General features: G+C 53.5%; 6 protein-coding genes across 6 annotated transcripts; 3 read left to right on the top strand and 3 right to left on the bottom strand.

Annotated features, from left to right (window-relative positions):
• Window positions 1-1015: 1015 nt before the first annotated feature.
• Window positions 1016-2248, bottom strand: Z520_08015 (uncharacterized protein; the record flags this gene model as incomplete). The annotated part of the gene is made up of 1 exon (XM_016778512.1): window positions 1016-2248. One exon carries the CDS (start codon window positions 2246-2248, stop codon window positions 1016-1018), a length of 1233 nt encoding a protein of 410 aa, XP_016630360.1.
• A 1719-nt stretch (window positions 2249-3967) lies between these two features.
• Z520_08016 (uncharacterized protein) lies at window positions 3968-4971 on the bottom strand (the record flags this gene model as incomplete). The annotated part of the gene is made up of 2 exons (XM_016778513.1): window positions 3968-4836; window positions 4923-4971. 2 exons carry the CDS (start codon window positions 4969-4971, stop codon window positions 3968-3970), a joined length of 918 nt encoding a protein of 305 aa, XP_016630361.1.
• Window positions 4972-8216: 3245 nt separating this feature from the next.
• Window positions 8217-9809, top strand: Z520_08017 (uncharacterized protein; the record flags this gene model as incomplete). The annotated part of the gene is made up of 3 exons (XM_016778514.1): window positions 8217-8618; window positions 8674-9437; window positions 9497-9809. 3 exons carry the CDS (start codon window positions 8217-8219, stop codon window positions 9807-9809), a joined length of 1479 nt encoding a protein of 492 aa, XP_016630362.1.
• Window positions 9810-10247: 438 nt separating this feature from the next.
• Window positions 10248-12475, top strand: Z520_08018 (uncharacterized protein; the record flags this gene model as incomplete). The annotated part of the gene is made up of 5 exons (XM_016778515.1): window positions 10248-11056; window positions 11170-11251; window positions 11338-11466; window positions 11565-11892; window positions 11985-12475. 5 exons carry the CDS (start codon window positions 10248-10250, stop codon window positions 12473-12475), a joined length of 1839 nt encoding a protein of 612 aa, XP_016630363.1.
• A 963-nt stretch (window positions 12476-13438) lies between these two features.
• Window positions 13439-15334, bottom strand: Z520_08019 (uncharacterized protein; the record flags this gene model as incomplete). The annotated part of the gene is made up of 1 exon (XM_016778516.1): window positions 13439-15334. One exon carries the CDS (start codon window positions 15332-15334, stop codon window positions 13439-13441), a length of 1896 nt encoding a protein of 631 aa, XP_016630364.1.
• A 542-nt stretch (window positions 15335-15876) lies between these two features.
• Window positions 15877-18306, top strand: Z520_08020 (uncharacterized protein; the record flags this gene model as incomplete). The annotated part of the gene is made up of 1 exon (XM_016778517.1): window positions 15877-18306. The coding sequence occupies one exon, from the start codon at window positions 15877-15879 to the stop codon at window positions 18304-18306; it is 2430 nt and encodes an 809-aa protein (XP_016630365.1).
• Between the last annotated feature and the right edge of the window lie 192 nt (window positions 18307-18498).

The raw sequence follows: 18498 nt of genomic DNA on the forward strand, positions 1-18498 counted from the left end.
AGGATCGGGTTATCTAGGGCTAGTAGGGGAGGTGACCAGGCTGCTCGTATGCAGTAGCTGAGGACAAGGAACAGGGAACAAGGAATAAAGTTCCCGTTAAGCGAGAAAAAGAGAGGACTGATGCGGATTGATTGACTCGGAAAGGATTGACACGAAGATTCCTGCCAACCCGGGCATCAGGAAGTCAAGAATGGTTCAATCTATAAAAGAATGGCGGATTCGACTCTGTCGATCACTTTCTCTTTCTCTCAACCCACTAGCCCCCCTCCTTCTTCCTCCCTCCATTATGTCCTATTACGTACGACGGCTTCCATTCCCTCGCCTTGTCTCGTCTCAGCCCGGCGGCCTCTAATCCTTCCAACACAACACATGCTGACTGTGACCATGGCTGCCTTCGTCTCCTTTATCCTGCTGGAGGCCCGTGAACCGGGTCTGACTCGTTACGGGCGACTGACTGCATATTATGACTGCTGACACATTTACATTCCCTTCTCATTGCATTGGTGCCATGCCATCTTGGTTCAAAAATCACTATCCTTTCTGCCAGCCAGTGGAGCTCCACCACCGCGTATGCAGCATGCGAATCCTCGACGGCCTTGTTTATGTTATGTACGTACGCAGTGCGGAGGAAGAAGGGGTTGGAACTCGTACGTATCAAGATTCCCTATCTCTGAAGAAGTCCGGTCTTTTTAAGTCACAGTGTCCCTGCCTTCCCCCCCAAAAAAGCTTTCACATGCAAAAAACTCCCCCCAAGAAAAGAAAGTGCCTATCGTCAAGTCATGATGATTTTCGTAGTGTTGACCACATGGTAGGAAAATGGGACCAAACCACATGGTCAAATCAGCAGCCTGTTCCTGTTGCTTATTGTGTGCCGTTGTACCCCCCAGAACCACCACCTATGCAAACTAACTTTCTCACTCGCTTGTTTTTGGATTCAACAAGATTGAAGAAGCAGGTTAGGACCGGGGCCACCCATTGGAGGTACAAGAGAGAACTCGAGGTTTACTCCGCCGGTTCAAAGCCCCTTGATCGTGTCATCCAGACCATATTCCAGAAACGCCATGTTGGCCTCATAGAGCTGCCGGTCGGCGCCCTGCAGGTAATTCTCGAACCGCTCGCGAAACCGCGTGACCAACGACTTGATTTTGCGCAGCTCGGACCGGATGAGCACCATCTTGATCTGGTACTCATCCTCGCTGTCCATCTTGAGCGAGCCCATGGTGACGCCGACCTCCTCAGAGCCTTCGCACTCGCCATTACGGATCTTCTTGTAGCACTGCACAATGCGGGTGATGATGACAGACAGCAACATAACCGACGAGATGTCAGGTAGGCAGTGGCAGGCCAGACACTGCGCCATACGCTGGACCGCGGACTTGTTGATGGCCAGGAACTTGTCGAACGACGGCATCGTGCCGTTGAGGGCGCTGAGGATGTCCTGCAACGACCCCGTGCAGTTACACGACGGGGGCGAAGTGCTGGTTGGGATGCCCGACGTCGATGCGTCGTCGTTGAGCGTGCTCGTGTCGGAGCAGTTGAATTCCGGGTACAGCATGAGATTTGAAGCGGAAACGGTCATGCCGTCTGTGCTGAAGGGGACTTGAGTGACCGCGGCAGCGGCGGCGGCGGCAGCATCCATGCCTGACATCCACTCAGGCGACATTTTGAAGTCTGCCGCGAAGATATTGCTGGTGGAGAAAGCCGCAGAGGCGGAAAAGTCGTCCGTGTCCATGGTCGAATGCGTGAATGTCTGTGTCAGGGTCGGATCAAGCGAGCCCGTCGTTTCGGCAATGGAATGATGCAGAGTCGGAAAACTCTGGTCGAGGACCGAATCTCGCCGGCTGTCGGTGATGTCGACGTTCCACGAGGCGTCATCAAAGTCCATGCTCATGCGTGCATCTGAAAGGGGAGACTCGGGTCGACTACAGAACTCCGGGGGCGTCATGTTCTGCAATTTGTTGTTGTTACTGAATGAACCACCAGCCTTCTTGCCGCAGCCCTTGGGCTTGCCGGCCCGACGAGACTTTGAGTAGACGCACGAGGCGCCCGAGTTTGCACACCTCGAACACAGCGGCCGTTCCTTCGTGCATTTGACTTTGGCGGCGTGGCAGTTGTCGCACGACAGTCGGAGCTTTTTGTTGTCTGTCCCTGTCGCTGTCGTCGCTGGGGCTGGGGCTGGGTCTGTCGGGGAGGTGCTGCCTCCATTCGGTGCAGCCTTGTCGACGACCGCCACTTCGGCAGAAGCCATGCTCTGGCTAGAAGGTAAGGTGGAAGTGGGAGTATTGTTTTATATAACGAGTGAGTGGTTTTCCTTCTTGCCTCCTTTTCTTCCCTGTACCAACAAGGCTTTCTTTCCCTTCTTTGGCTGCCAACAAGGCTCTTGTGTCCCTGGGTGGTGGAACAGATAAGATGGATCACAAAGCCATTTGGACACTGCTGGGCTATTTGGAAGCCTTGAAATAGAAGTAAGTAGCAGCAGTAGGAATAGCAGTACTAATAGTAGTAGCAAGTAGTGAGTAGTGGTAGTAGTAGGACAGGCCAGTGTTTACATATCCTTAAACAGAATCGAGAATGTATGTATGTGCCAGATGTGAAGTTCAAATGGTTCACCCACTCTTGGCTTAGGCAATCCGCAATGCGCAAACCACGCAGAAAACAGGTCTGATTGATAGATGTGATATCGAAAACAGCTACTGAATTGCTGATGTCTGGTCCCACTGGGTGCGTGCTCGTTGCGGGTACCGGTGCCACTTTGTGCTGCAAGACGAAAAAGACCCGACCACCCTCTGGGGGTGGAACGGACCCGAGTACAGAACACCATGGGGCCCATGGGTCCCAGGCTCCCCCCATCACGCATCACGCATCACGCATCACGCATCACGCATCACCATCATCATACATAGGTAGTGATGGTTATTTGCACATGGTAATGAATGGGTAGCCCCAGAACCAGGAGGTCGCCTTTTGAGAAAAGAATTCCTATTAACCTATCCATGGGCAAAAACACATACCCACACACACACACCCCCCACCCCACACAATGTATAGGTACATACTGTGTGTGGTCCTCGTAGGCTACAAGGTGTACCGGTAGTAGCCACTCTTCACGCACGGCAATCAACCGACGTTACCGAACGGGGGGCGGAAACGTCCTGGGACGCCATGCTCGATGACGTCCAACGCTCGCTTTCGGCCCAGTCAGAGTCCTTGCGACCCTCTCGCTCTCTCATTTTGGGTCTGAGTGGTGGGAGGGGTTGCTGTCCTCTTTAACCCCCCCGGACCCCTGGGCCCCTGGCCCCTGGTCCTCATCCTGCTGGGGATTGGGGACATGTTCTAATTACCACACATACCACACACAAGGCCTTGGTAGGTCTGGTCTGTGGTAGTGGCAATGGCAATGGCGAGCCCCCAAATGATTTGCTGTGGAGCAAGCGAAGCGAAGCGAGGCAAGGCAAGGCAAGGCAGGTGGGTTGGTAGGTAGGGTACATAGGTACATAGGTAGATACATACCCAGGTAGGTACTCGGTAGGTGAGTATCTACGAAATATCCCCCCATGTGCATGGACGGTAGATGGGCATGTCAGAATCTCTGAAGGAAGCTGATCCCTATTGCATTGCATCACACCAGCCATGGATCTATCTTCCTATACAGCCAATCACCTCGGACTCGACTCGCAGTCCCTCAGGCATCTAATGCTTGTACCATAGTACGGAGTACTTTTATGTACACACAACTTGCTGCCGCGTTTTGAAGAAACCCGCCGAAGAAAAGGGGGTCTTTCAAGGCAGACAGGGGCAAAATCCCATGCTATCATACTCGCGTAAAGATCAGATCAGATCAGATCCCCATCCCATGCCCATGCTGGTCATGCAACTGGAGGTCCTGACATGTGATAATTAATGGCGGAATACGCCGTGTTGTTGTGTACATTTGCAATACATGTGAGATACGTGACATGGGTGAGATCTAAACCACCATCCTCATCTTCAGCTTGTCCTTGGCCACAATCTCGTCCTGCATGGCAAACAGCTCGGGCATGTCCCAGTTGCACGACAGGTACCGGCCCCTGAGCCACTCGCGCCTCTTCTGTGTCAGATACACGATCGTGTCCGCCATGAGCTCGGGCGTGTCGATCAGATTGACCTTGACGACGTCGGGCATCTTCCACGACAGCTCCGTGGGCACGGCGCCCGGGTGCATGCAGTACGCGATCACGCCCTGGGAGCCGTACTCGACGTTGAGAAAGTCGCTGAGGCGGAGCAGCGCGAATTTGGTCGTCTGGTACGCGCTCGCGCCCGGCATGCACATCTGTGCGCCAATGCTCGACATGTTGACCACGGTCTTGAGGCTCGACTCGTCTGCCAGCAGCAGCGGCAGCACGGCCTTCCAGGTCAGAAAGTGGCCCCGGATGTTGATGTCCCAGGACCGCCACCACTCGTCGACGTCGGCCTCGATCATGTTGACCCAGGGCTCCATGTAGCCCGCGTTGCTGATGACGATGTCGAGCCGGCCCTCAAACTCTGGGGTCATCTTGTCGACGGCCCGCTGCACGCTCTCCGGGTCCAGCACGTCCATCTTGGCCGTCACCACCTTGGGCACCTCGCGGCCGACCGACGCGGCCGCGTCCTCAATCTCCTTCTTGACCTCGTCCATATCCGAGCGTGCTGAGATGCCGATAATCGATGCCCCAGCCCTGGCGTAGGCCATGGCCATCGACTTGCCAATACCCCGTGAGGCCCCAGTCAAGAAGACGTGCTTGCCTACCATGCCCTTACTGTGGGACACATCAATGGCGGGGTAAGTGTCATGATGGATAGTAGGCGTAAAGTGCTCCCCTGGTACAAGCGTACGCGCGCGTGCGCCCTCGTTAGCCCACGATCTAGCACATGCAAAGACGGGAAGACACGGGACAAGCTTTTACCAATGTGCATGGGGGCCGCCTTCTGAGGCTTGTTGTCAAGGCTTCCCATTCTTGTTCCTCTTCCGTGGCGAGATCGAAAACGGGTCTCTGAACTTGTGTGGCGGCTCGTGTGATCGTCCCTGGACAACCTTTTTTTTCCCACCCCAAAGGTAAACACGGGCTTGCTTGTTAGTAGAATTCCTTCTGCAGCATCTTGAGCCCACTCTTAGGGTAAACAGCACGAGGCTACGCTTTTATCATGTGCGTAAAGGCAGCGGGTTGGCATGCTGTCCAATCGAACCACCATTCACCCTCGTAGCGAAACCGAGACACCATTGTCCTCGGTGTCTCAAACCCCCATCCACGCCAGGCCAATGCGCTTGATGTCAGCCCGGATCTCGTTTTTTAAACAGCGAGCCGCCCTAACGCGTGCATTGGGCTTGGCCCTGCATTGAGCCACTGCAGGAGGAACGGGTTGACCTGAGAGATGATGCCGTCCGATGAAGCAAGGATGTGAAGCTGCCTGTATCGAGAAAAAGAGAGATCGATCGATCGACGGATGACGGTGGCCACCAAATTTAAGTACCGCAGATGGCCATATCGAGGGGATCAAGCACGCTGCCGAGCTCGGGAATCCAGGGGCACGTCGTCCCACTCGCTTTCAAGTAAGGATAGTCACCGACCAGGTCCTGAGGGGCGCCTATGACCGTTCGGTGCCTGGTAGAGTCCCTGCTTTTTCGGCGATCATTCTCGGCCCGAGACCGTAAGGCTTAGCTTGAGAGTCGTCGGACCCTTGTAACCTCCCTCGATACAAGGTTGCATATGCGCCGAGGCTGGGTTGACATGTCTTTCACTGTCCCCCTCGGTGACCGAAAGAATAGCCATGCTGTATCTGCATGGGAATGCAGACATTCCACATGAAACTTTGACGGCAGAATTCAATCAGCCTTTGACATTTGGATGTACCACTCGGGTCCGCATCATCTGCGTGGGTACAAGAAGGAATATGATGTTGTATGACCTGCAATGAAGATCGTATATGCATTGGGAGCAGGTGTCGCACAGCGTCAGAAAGTGGTCAGAAGGAATGGCATGTGAAACATCAGCTCGTATCCGACTTAAAATACGGGAGGTTCACAGCTTGGTTCTTCAGATTTGAGGGAATGAACCTCAGAATGAGGCCACCCATAGCACAAAGTGGTGGGAAGGTTCCGTCTATATCAGAAGAGTTTAAGAACGGAGCCCAACTGGTCGAAAGGCTGCTTCAGCGGCTGCCTTCTGCGGTGTGTCCCTCCGAAGAGACTCGCCTTCTAATACAAACACAGATTGGCCGGTCGCTTGCAAATGCTTGTCTGCCCGGGAGAGAGATCCTTCACCTGGTTGCCTAGCATCGGGCCTGATGGATTAAAGGTCGTGATCGTCCGACGCCTTGCAAAGCTGTCAGATACCGACAACCGATGACTGACCGAATGCGTGAACAGCAACTAGCATCACAAAAGTGTCCGTTATCTTTCGAATGCACTCTTGACTTCATTCCGGCTGTCTTAGCATTCTTGTTGCGCCACCGCTTGACCGAACATTTCGAGGAGAGCCAATTTGAGGCTTGAGTTGACCTCTGCGTTCGCCGCTCGGATATGGACTTCCAAGAAGATCCGAGTCCGGAAATAAACCGCCCAAGATCACCGTGTTGGTAAACCTTCAGCATCCTTTGCTTATCGGGTTTCCAGTTTTGTCTCGGCTCTGGGAGATCAGACTTACGAATCCGGTTTTCATTTTTCCTTTTTGACACTTTATCTTCCGGCAAGTATCAGTGGCCACTTTTCTAACGGCAGCATGCTGTCATTCTGGTCCATGACCGATGTTATAGGTTCGTCTGCTCCAGCATCGGCGTCCCATGCATTGCAGAAAAGCACGCGAGAATTGCTCTGTTAGGTAGGAGGCTTTGAGAATTGTTGCTGCGAGAACTCACCGACAGCCAGCTAAATCCAAACTGGCATTGTCTCCGGTGCCACAGCCACTGCTTTGAATAGCTGAAGCCTCCGCTTCCAAAATCTGTGACCCAGTCGTCGGGCTTCTCGGTTGGCGGTGGGCTGTATCACTCTTTATGGGGACTATCGGAGGTATGCTGATGATGTTTCTCCTTACTCCTGTCTGGAGCGTCATCCAAGCAAAGCAAAATACATCGCCGAGTACAACATCCGGAGAGATTGATCGGGTTGGTGTCAACGCAGGCTGAGCAGTTGTCCTCGAAGCTGCCTGGCTAGCCATCACTCAGTCTTAGACTGCCGCACTCACGGAGCTAATATGTTCGCTCGGTATATCGGTGGCATTATATTCGGCATTCAGTTCATCATTATGCAGGCTTTTCACGCGTGTTCACTGGCACGTAATATGACTTGACCCTTGGGCGAATCGGGTACGTATTCCTGGAATAGACCACCGGCACCTACCTTTCCTATCTTTGTGTGCCGCAGCATCCTCCTCCCAGTATAAAGTTGGGAAAGCGTCTGTTTTAATTCTATGGCACTTGGACTTTTTAGTTGTCCTTGTACATTTTGCGATTGGTTTGTAGCAACTCTGGGAGTCATGGAGTCTCAAAGGCTCTGACAGTTCACTCTGGCACCGTGAAAGTCCCGGGAGCGCAGCCACCGGCTCCGAAGTCGAAAGGCTGTGGCAGCAGCAAGTACCCAAGGTTGAACGGGCTTGTCGAGGGCGAAGTTTTGAACTTGAAGTGAATGACTCAGGCGGCCGTCAAAACAGGTACTACGAGGGACTCAATCTTTGAGGAAGGACATATGCTGCATCATCGCGAGGCTGCGCGGTACAATAGCGTGTGTGAATTTGTTGCGAGATGGTCAATGATCAAGGTAAGGTGAATAGCACAATACTAGTACCCTCGTACTCGGTAGAGCATGGATGATTAGGAAACAAACAATAGGAGCCATTCGAGGAGCCCATTCACGAGGCTGGGCTGCACTGCAGTGGAGAGTGGCCCGCCAAGACATCCCCGCAGTGGCTTGAGTTTTTTCATACGGTAAGTGAAAATGCATTCTGCATGCCCCAAAATTTAATTAGCAGAGTCGCATGCGCTGCCTCTTTTCCTTGTAGCTCTCGATACATACCTCTGCTCGGATCTGCTTCGTGCGCTTTCTTTGCTGACGACTTTGACTCATCGACCACCTTGCGAGCCACTGAGTCACCTGTAATCCCTTATTTGCTACCCTCCCCGCACTATTGACCCGACTCCCACCTGTGTTCCCACCCTGTGTTTCCAGTCGATATCACTTCCGGCGTCTTTGCCGCAAGCGTGTGAAGATGTCGGTCGAGGAAGCAGTGACTGAGGCACTTCAGGCGCCAATGGACCAGAATGCGCAAGCCGCTGAAGAGGCTAAGAAGATGTTAGCTGAGCTGGAAGGTGAAGCTGCCGTCAAAGATGAGCCTGAGAAGACAAATGGAACGGCAGAGTCGAAACCAGCGGAAGAAGCTCCAAAAGAGTCTGAGAGTGCTACAGCAGAGGAGGCCGGAGACGAGGAACAGAATGCTACAGAGAACAAAGCTGAGCGTCGCGATCGCGGTCGATCAGACCACAATAGTCGGGGCCGCGGTCGAGGTCGAGGCGGTCACAGCAACTACAACTCCCGGAGTTATCGCGACAACATCAAGTCCGATCTCACGACGCTAGAGGAGACCGATGACCCAGTGGCTATCCGGAAACAGGTATGTACGCCCTTACAGCCTTGCAGACAGTGCAAGGAACTCATGAGTCCAACAGGTGGAATTCTACTTCTCCGACTCCAACCTTCCCAAGGACAAATTCCTCTTTGCGCAGACGGGCGGTGTTGAGAACAAACCTGTCGACCTTCGAGAAATCCACAAATTCAAGCGCATGCGCCGCTTCCAGCCCTTTGAGGCTATTGTCGAGGCCCTGCGGGAGTCCAAGACACTCGAACTCACTGATGATGACACCCACGTGCGCCGAAAAGATCCGCTCCCCGAAAACTTTTTTGAGGCTGTTACGCAGGCAGCTGACCCCCGCACCGTGTATGTGAAGGGCTTCGGCGAGGAGAATGCAAACACCCAATTCGACATCGAGGCATTTTTTGATCCATATGGCCCCACTCGGGCGGTGCGCTTGAGACGAAACGACGAGAAGTTCTTCAAGGGCAGTGTCTTTGTGGAGTTCGAGACCGAGGAACTGGCACAGTCGTTTCTGGAACTGGACCCCAAACCGAAGTACCAAGGCAAAGATCTCCTCATCATGAGCAAGACCGAGTACACCAGTAAGAAGACGGCGGATCTCAATGCAGGCAAGATCACGTCCAACAACAAATACCACAGGGGAGGTAGACAAGATCGTTACAACGATCGCGGCGGCCGAGACGGAGGCAAGCCCAAACGTGACGATGATCCTCGAGACTGGAGAACACGTCGGGACGAAGATCAGAAGCGTGGATTCAGGGATGACAAGCGGCGGGGACACCGCAATGGTCGCGATTTCCGAGGTGACAGAAACAAAGGACCTGAAACAGACGATAGGTAAGTTGATGCCCGCTGTTATTTTGGCAGATCTGCAAGGACTAATATCTGCCAATCAGGGGCATTCCAACAATCAAGACCACTTCCATGAAGACCGACAGCGGTCGTGAAGAAGCTCTCGCAAAGGCCAAAGCCGCGGTTGAAGCCGAAGTCAAAAAGGAACAGAAGGCTGCAGACGATGTCGAGTCGACGGAGCAAGGCGGCGACGCCGATGCCTCTTCAAAGACCGCTAACACCGTCGCCGAAAGTGTTCAAGCTGATGCGGAAGCCACTGCTGGGAAGAAGCGAGCACGAGAGGACGACGACGGGGAAGCTGAGCGAGAAGCCAAAAAGGTGGACGTCAAGTCTGAGGCATCGGTCAAAAATGAATGATATCATTATGGATTGAAGGAGGGAAGCAGTGTAGTCATCATCACTGTTGACCTCCTGGATATGTACGTCTGTGGACTACCAACATGGCGTTGTGAGTGTTCCTTTGGGAGCGCAGTGTTATCCTGGGCCGAAGGGCAGGGTCAAAACTAGGCGGCTTTCATGTGCTCAATTATTCTGAAATCTTGACACTAGAGAACTAATGAATATGGATTGAACCCCCAAGATCTCCGGGGCACCCAGTCTTGGTATAGCCCGACGCCGAGACGATGTTTGTAGCTAGCCCTCGCGCCCTGCGCCCTCCGACCTGCAAACAATACGTGCGCCCTCTGTTTTTTTTTTTAAAAATTCTTTCTCACGCACACGTGACGTCTCCTCCTCAGCCACACCTTTGTCCTAATCATCTTGTACAACGAGACTGTCCCTGTACACAGAGCGACGATGCCGTTTTATGTGCCTAGGTGGATGACAGGGGACTGTCGCTGCTATGCTGTCATACACGTGCCTGACGAGGCTGACGAATCAGCGCCAGCGAGCCCTGCTTCGCAAGAAAGTTTCTCCGACTCCGACATCGCCATGACCCCTGTGGAACAACTTGAGTCCGAGGCGACGACGTCTCCGCATGTTTATGTCTCACCGTACGTGACTGACGAGGCTGACGAATCAACAGCAGCTTCGCCTACTTCGGAGGAAAGTATCTCTTGGTCCCCGAATTCAAGTCTCATTACACACAGTACAGACAACGATTCGACAAGTTCATGCGACCAGGAAGACGACGCCGCCGCCGCCGCCGACGACGACGACCAACACCTTGCCCTCTTCAAATTGCCTAAGTTTGAAGACTACGAGGACGACTACAGTCTTTACGTCCACGTGCTTGCTCCTTCATTCACACCAGGGTTTGCCGAATCCGTCTACGCCAACTTCTCGTTCCCACAACCCCCACCACCTCTGTGCGAATGTGGTGGCATCTCTCCCCACCGTCACAGCGAAATGAACGGAGCTGCTGGTCCTACTCCCAGCGGTGAGGGGACCACAGCATCAACCTCACCCAACACGTCTACCACAGGAGGTGGCCCGCCCAAGCGCGGTGGTCCACTCCCAAACCACGTCCAAGTGGCCAAATCTTACGTCTTTGAGCAGGAGATCCAAAAGTGTCTTAAGGAGAACGGCGTCAGCCCAGCGAGAGAGGACAACATCAGATTGGCTGGAGTGCAGTGGATCGATAATGTGAGAAAGGCGTTGAAGCTGTGAGTTCTCCTCCATCTCTTTGTCATTTTAATGCGTGCACCCCCGCCAACTGCCTTACCGACTGCACAAGCCGGGATGAAGTACATGGCTGACACGTCTTGTCCGTATCTAGACCAGTCAGAACATTCAACACAGCCGTCGTGTACTATCACAAGTTCCGCCTACAACATTCAGATGGAGAGTACAGCTTTGTGGTAAGCCTGCCGCTACAAGACCGCGAATTTGGAGAATTGCGCGCAAACTTAGTCTTTTGGGTTGCTAACATCGATGCCATCTGTAGGACGCAGCGGCAGCGGCCCTTTTCACTGCATGCAAGATCGAAGACACCCTCAAGAAATCGCGAGATATTCTCTGTGCGGCGCACAACCTCAAAGCTCCCAGAGCGGAGATCTTGTCACCGGATGATCAGGTACGCTGTCGTCTTTATCCCTCATCGAAAGTTTCTGCGGTCTACTGCTGGTTCCATCCACCGCCGAGCTACTAACACAAGCGTTTGGCACATTCTAGGTCTTCGAGCACCACTCCCGCACTATCATTGGCCTTGAACGACTCATGCTCGAAGCCTCAGGTTTCGACTTTCGCAACCGCCACCCGCAAGAACTCCTCATCAAATTCGCAAAACATTACTCTTTTACTCAAACCTCACCGGTGGTCAGAACTGCGTACTCCATCTCGCTGGATCTCTACAGAACCTGGGCGCCGCTGAAGCAGATGACGGCGACATTGGCGTTTGCTTGTCTCGAGCTGGCAGGGCGGTTGCTGGGTGAAGAGCACGAGGCGATCTGGACGGGAGCGGATTACGAAGAATGGAGAGTTGAGAGGGGGATGGTGATGGGTAAGTTCTCCTGGATACACATTCGACACAGCTCGTCCAAGAGGAGGGTGATCCATTCTCGCAAGACTAACACTATCGTCTTCTGCATCTAGAAACCCTCCTGGACCTCCTCGAACTCTACACCCACCACCGCAACTCGACGGCGATCGGGCAAAACTTCCCCGTTGACACATTCCTCGAAGTGCGCATTCCGCTGAATCTCGAGTCCGAGGAGAAGAACATCCCGCGTTACACGGCGTGGATGGAGACCGACGGCACGTCCGCAGACGACCATGCGAAAGCCGGTCAGGGCCACCACAGTGCTAACGGCACAGGCACCATGAACGGCTCCAAGTCGGGCTCGTCGAGCAAGAATGTGAGTCCACGAGACGTGACGAGTCCGCGCCGAGGCAGTGCGAGCACGACCGCTCCTCCCGGCGGCGCTGGCAACGCAGCCCCAGGGTCTGGTTCTGGTTCTGGCCCGGTGGTGGGTATGAAGCAGCGTGTCGGCGAGAGAGGGCGCGAGGGCACAGTGCGCTTCATCCTCAATCCGGATAGAGAGAGGGATGAGAAGGCCATTGTCGACTTGTTCCGCAAGGCTTGAGCCACAAAAAGATATCGACAAGAAACCATTGATCGTTATTCCACGAATCGATGCGATCCGTCACGACGTTCGAGACGGGGAGGTGAACAAGACCGAATGAAAAGCACATAACAACAAACGAAGGAAAAAATTGAAGAGAGAAAGAAAAGCAAAACAGCGCCTCTCCCGCCAATCCAGACTTTCCTTTTTCCATTTCCAATTTTCTACGGAAGGAGACCGCGTCTGCGCAAAGACCGGAATCGCGGACGGGCATGAGGATCTCGCCTCGAGGCCTTTGTGCAGAGTACACGATTTCATTCGACACGGGTCGGGCGCATCAGATGGGCTAGGCTGCGCTGAGCCGGACATGGCTGGGGCGGGATGAGCTGTGCTGGACTATGTTTGCCGGGGCGGAGCAACGCGTTGCCATCAACATCGGCATGGCATGGGCATGGCATGTACGGGGCGTTTCTCCTGAGACATGGCGTTTCGCAAAAGGTCCAGGCCCAAGGTTGTAGGGACAAAGGACAAGAAAGGTCTTTTTTCTTCGAATCAGGATATCCGGGAGAATGACTTCAAGTGGTCAAAAAGGAAAGGCGCATGCATGCATGACGACGGGAAAAGCGTATCTCGGTGGCAGCCTTGACAGAGCATTAATCGTGCTGATGAAGTACCTATTCAAACCAAATACCAAATCAACACAATACGGAGAGCATCCATTGCCTTCTTTGGAAATGCCTACCTTGGTACCTACCTACCTATTTACGTAGCAGCAAGCGTCCCAGACATGCGTCACTCGAAACGACCTTTGTTTTATGTATTTTTGTAAACATCCAGGATCCCCAAAAAGGCCAAAGTAGTCCATGCCTACTATAATAATAGCCACCGCCCCGTCCCCATTCATTCCAGCAATTTCATCCAACCATTTCGATCTCTCTTCCCAGTCACAGCGACGACGGCCGGATCGTCCATTCCTGTTCTCTCCTAGAGACTAGCTAGCATCTGACTCAGGGTTCCTTTGTCATACTTGACGACTTTGCCCTTCCCCTTGTCGACCTCGTGATACCGGTCCCAGAACCTCGTGTAGAGCGGTTCGATCATGCCCTGAATCTCGCGGGCGAGCTGTGACCGGACCTCGGCCTCCATGTGTAGACTCTTGTGGCGGGTGATCAGCTCGTCAAAGCTGGTGTTGAACAGCTTAAATTTTTCCTTGATCTTGTCCTTGTCCTTGGACGACAAAGATTTGATGATGGACGTGGAATCGATAGCTTGGCCCGACAAGGGGCGCGAGCCGGAGGATGTCTGGATCTGGTCGAAGAGGTGGTTGGCTGGGTCGCGCCACGCGGTCAGGTACAGCGAGGACCCGGCTTTGCGGTAGGCGTCGAGTTTGGCGTTGTGCGGGGAGATCCCCAAATAGCGGGCGAGGTCAGGTGAGGATTGCACTGCACGAGTGAGCACGGCGACGCTGTTGAGTTGGAAGATCCCCTGGAGGGGTTTCTTGGGGTGGAGGACCTGGGAGCGGGCGTTGAGCGTCGAGAGGAGCGCGTCCACGACGTCGGTGAGGTAGTGCGACAATAGAGTCGGATTTTCGGTGGATGGGGTTAATTCGAGGTTCAGTGTAGACTGGGAGGCCATCCCTGGGGCGGACTTCCAGTTTCCGTCCCCAATGGAGGAGAGCAGGGCTAGCAAGGGCCGCTCGAATATGGCGAGGTTCTGGAGACGGGAGGCTGTTTGCGAGACCAGCGGGATCGTGCTACCATCCGGTGGGAGTGTCGAAATTGATTCGGCTTGTTTCTTGGTTTGGCTCAGTATTTCGCTGAATGACGAGCGGGCAGTGTCGCGGATCGGGCGCAGTGCATCGGCAAATTGTGATCGCAGTTGACCGGTCTTCGATTCGAGCCGGTAGCCGAGAGGCGTGAAGAGATCCAGGATTTCGTAAGCGAGGAAACAATCGCTCAGGATGCGTGGCTTGATCACGTTATTCAACTCCGACAGAGTCCGCGTAAACGTCCCCAGCGCTTTGCCGCAGGTCATGGTGAAAATTCGCCCAGAATCGTTACGGAATATGCGGGATGTGTTCTCCGCTTCTGCGAGAAACATGCCTTCGATACCGTTCGCGTATGCTCCGACGCCACTCGAGCCTTCTCGGTAGATACCCGAATCGTTCCCGCGTCGCTTCGAGGTCATGATCGAGGCAGCTGCCAGGTTCTGGAGGCTGTTTTGGACGTATTCTCCCCTCACTTCAACATAGATTGAAGCTGCGGCGTCTTCATCACGTTGACCTAGTCTGGCCGAATGTGCGCCCGCGGATGCCATCGCCATTGCTATTTGACTGAGAGACTGAGCTTTTTCTTGCGAGTACGTTGGGAATGGTATTTGTTTGGTGATGTGATGCAGAGGTTCGATGGGCTGCGCGTCCTCCTGGAGCATTTGCCGATACATGTCGTTTAACTGGTTGACGCCGGTGGATAAGAGGCTGTGGAAATCGGAAACAGCCTGTTGGTTTGCCCTCATGTTTGTCGAGCTTAGATCGGTGAGAGCTTTGTCGACGCGCTTCAAGGCGCTGAGATATTGCGGGAGTCCCGACGCTTTGGGACCTGCTCTGATAATGCCTTCCTCTCGACCTCTCGAATCGAGCGGCTGCTTGAGTTTCTCGATAGCTTCATTGACCTTGTCGATATTCCGACTGGTGATCTGAAGTTGCTGGGTGTTGCTGTAGATGGGCCCGATGGCATCCTTGACGATCTTACCGCTGACATCCAGCCGAGCCAGACTGGCTGCTATTCGCTTGGTGATGTCTTTCGTCTTTCCCAGAGATGCCAGAAGGACTTCAACCTCGGCGCTCTCCTCGGCGAATGCGGCGTTCCTTGGTGCCACCATCTTGAGTGTCTCAAGCAGGAAGGGTACCGTACGCCACTCAAATTCTCCGTAGACCCTGTCTGGTCTGAGACAGCGTCAACGAGTGTCAGTCTGTGCTGCACAGGTTTGCATATTGCGGGGTCTCGGTCGCACTATGATGGTGATTCGCAGCGGAGCATTCCCTGGGAGATACGGTCTTAAGCTCTTCAGTCCCAACTATACCAAAAGTGATAAGAATAGTTGAGTTGACAATACAGCGTAGAGAAGTGAGATGGATTCGCTGCTTGGGGGATGATTTGGCGGGCGTCCATTCTGGGTTTAGTCCAGGAACCGTGGCGCCACGTGCCGCCTGCGCCGCCTTCGCCGCCTGCGGCCTCGTCGGAATCGGGATCCAGCTCCTCCGACGTCATTGTGAGCTGATCGTCCCAACAAACTGCACATCACCAATACGAGGAACAAAACCTCCTGCGGCTCTTGGTCGATCCTGAAGCTTAGTTTCTCTCTCTCCAAAGCATGGAATTTGATATCTGCTAATCCGTGTTTCATGCGGCGCTCTCTCGACTATGAGCGCTGCGAGGCCTTTCCTCAATTCGAGCTACCTGCGTCACACTGCCCTCGCTGCAGTCGCCTGCGCTGGTGTTCACAGCTCAACGCGAAGGACCAACCCCATTAAGCTCGACAGCCCTTCTAGCGGACATGCCCCTCAAGATGCCTCTCTTATAGCCTACGCTCGACGTGTGCAGAGTCACTATGCCCAAGCCGAAGACCCCAAGCACGCCACAAAAAGAGGTGACGCGACCATCATCGACAGAGCAAACGATACTGATCAATATGCCCCGGCCTTTGAAAGCGACGACGAGAATGCTTGGGCTTCCTTCTCGAGAAACTTCAACAATGTAAAAGAAGGTATTGCGAGGATAGAATGGGGCACCGTTGGCGACAAGATCACAGACTGGGTTGTGCCAAACTGGGTCAAGATCCTTCCGGATGGATTTCAAAAGCTTCAGTTCGAACTCTCCATGCAGCCAGGAACGTTGGCAGATCAGATCTGGCAGGAGGCACACGACCCATCCATCAACCCAGAGATCGCGTGGAACGCTACTGTTCGCGTTGGAGATACCCTAGGCAGTGACGAATTGGAGTTCCGGCGCAAAAGGAAGAAATACGTCGTCAAAGCGTTGGCAAAATATCTAGGCCTCGATGAGAAGGAGATCCACCCCGATGATGTGCCTACTATTGCCATCTGTGGAAGTGGCGGTGGCCTTCGAGCAATGGTTGCTGGTACAAGCAGCTACCTGTCTACTCAAGAGGCGGGTCTCTTTGATTGTGTCACATATACCGCCGGAGTCAGCGGCAGCTGTTGGCTACAGACACTGTTCTACTCGTCGCTGGGCAAGCAAGATCACAGGCAACTCCTCAAGCACATAAAGTCGCGGATTGGGACCCATATTGCATTTCCTCCGCCGGCATTGAAGCTTGTCACGAGTGCTCCGACCAACAAGTTCATCCTCAGCGGCTTTGTCGAGAAGCTCAAAGGTGATCCTGGTGCTTGTTTTGGCCTCGTGGATGTCTACAGTCTTTTGCTCGCTGCCAGGCTTCTAGTTCCACACGGCGATCTCGATGTCAACGATCATGACCTGAAATTGTCAAATCAACGGGTATATATTGAGGACGGCCAGTTTCCCATGCCCATATATACTGCCGTGCGTCACGAAATACCTGTGGATGTGGAAGAGGAGAAGAAATCTAGAGACAACCTGGCTCTCAAGCAAGAGATTAAGGAGAAAGCTAGGAAGGAGGCATGGTTTCAATGGATAGAAATGCACCCCTGGGAAGTATGGTGTGAAGAGTTCGGTGCTGGTATCCCAACTTGGAGCTTGGGTCGGCCTTTCAAAAACGGCCAAAATATGTTACTTGACACTGGTATCGCCCTGCCAGAAATCCGACAAAGCCTTCTTCTTGGAATATGGGGTTCGGCCTTCTGCGCAACATTGGCACACTACTACAAAGAGATCAAGCCCGCTTTGATCGGGATGGTGGGATTTGAAGGCGTGAACCTGCTGGTTGAAGAGAAGAATGAAGATCTGATCAAGATCCACCCCATCGACCCGGCCACAATTCCGAACTTCGTGTACGGCATGGAAGGCCAACTCCCCTCGACTTGTCCTGACTCTGTCTTCAAAAGCGACCATCTCCAGCTAATGGATGCTGGAATGAGCAACAATCTCCCAATATACCCACTCCTGCGACCTGGCCGAGATGTAGACGTCTTGATTGCGTTCGATGCGTCGGCAGATATCCAGAAAGAGAACTGGCTTTCCGTGGTCGATGGGTATGCCAAACAGCGTGGTATCAAGGGGTGGCCAGTCGGTGCAGGATGGCCAAGGAAGTCGTCCAAACCGCAAGAGAATGCCAAAGCACTAGAAGAAGCACAGGCGACGTCTCCCCAAGAAGCGGCTACGAAACTCGCCGAGGCGAGGGAGGAGGATCGCGAGAACAAAGCTGCAAGAAAGGACAATACCCCAGAAAGTCCGACGACTGGCGAGAACCCAGATGCGGCGAGTACACTCGGCCCTTGCACTGTCTGGGTAGGCAGCAAAGCCGAAAGATCCAGCGACGAAGAGCCTCCGCCCTCCAAAAGTCTCAACTGGGACATCAGCGACACCAAAGACTCGGCCTCGTTCCACTTGATGGACCCAGACGCCGGCATTGCCGTGATCTACTTCCCTCTCCTTCCACATCCCGATGTGCCGAACATCGACCCGGACAAATCCGACTTTATGAGTACCTGGAATTTCATATACACGCCCGAACAGGTCGACAGTGTGGTGGAGCTGGCAAGGCGGAATTTTGCAGAGGGACAGGAAAAAGTCAGGAGTACGGTCAGGGCGGTTTATGAGAGGAAGAAGAAGGTGAGGATCGAGAGGGAGGAGAAGAAGACCAGCAAGGAATGGAAAGGCCGGATGAGGAGGATGGGCAATAGCTTCGTATGAGGCGAGACAGCTGCCAGGCTTGTGCTTTTTGAATGACGGCAAACACAGGGAAATACACTAGAGACGGCCTCTCAAAGTATCAACGAATATATCATTTTGATAGATATTGTATAATTAATCCATGCAGACCTCTGGATATCTATCTATACCCTGTCCCGTTCCATACGCCCTGCTAATGTACCTAAGTTATAC

The sequence above is a fragment of the Fonsecaea multimorphosa genome (genome assembly GCF_000836435.1).
Source record: "Fonsecaea multimorphosa CBS 102226 unplaced genomic scaffold supercont1.17, whole genome shotgun sequence".
NCBI lineage: Eukaryota > Fungi > Ascomycota > Eurotiomycetes > Chaetothyriales > Herpotrichiellaceae > Fonsecaea > Fonsecaea multimorphosa.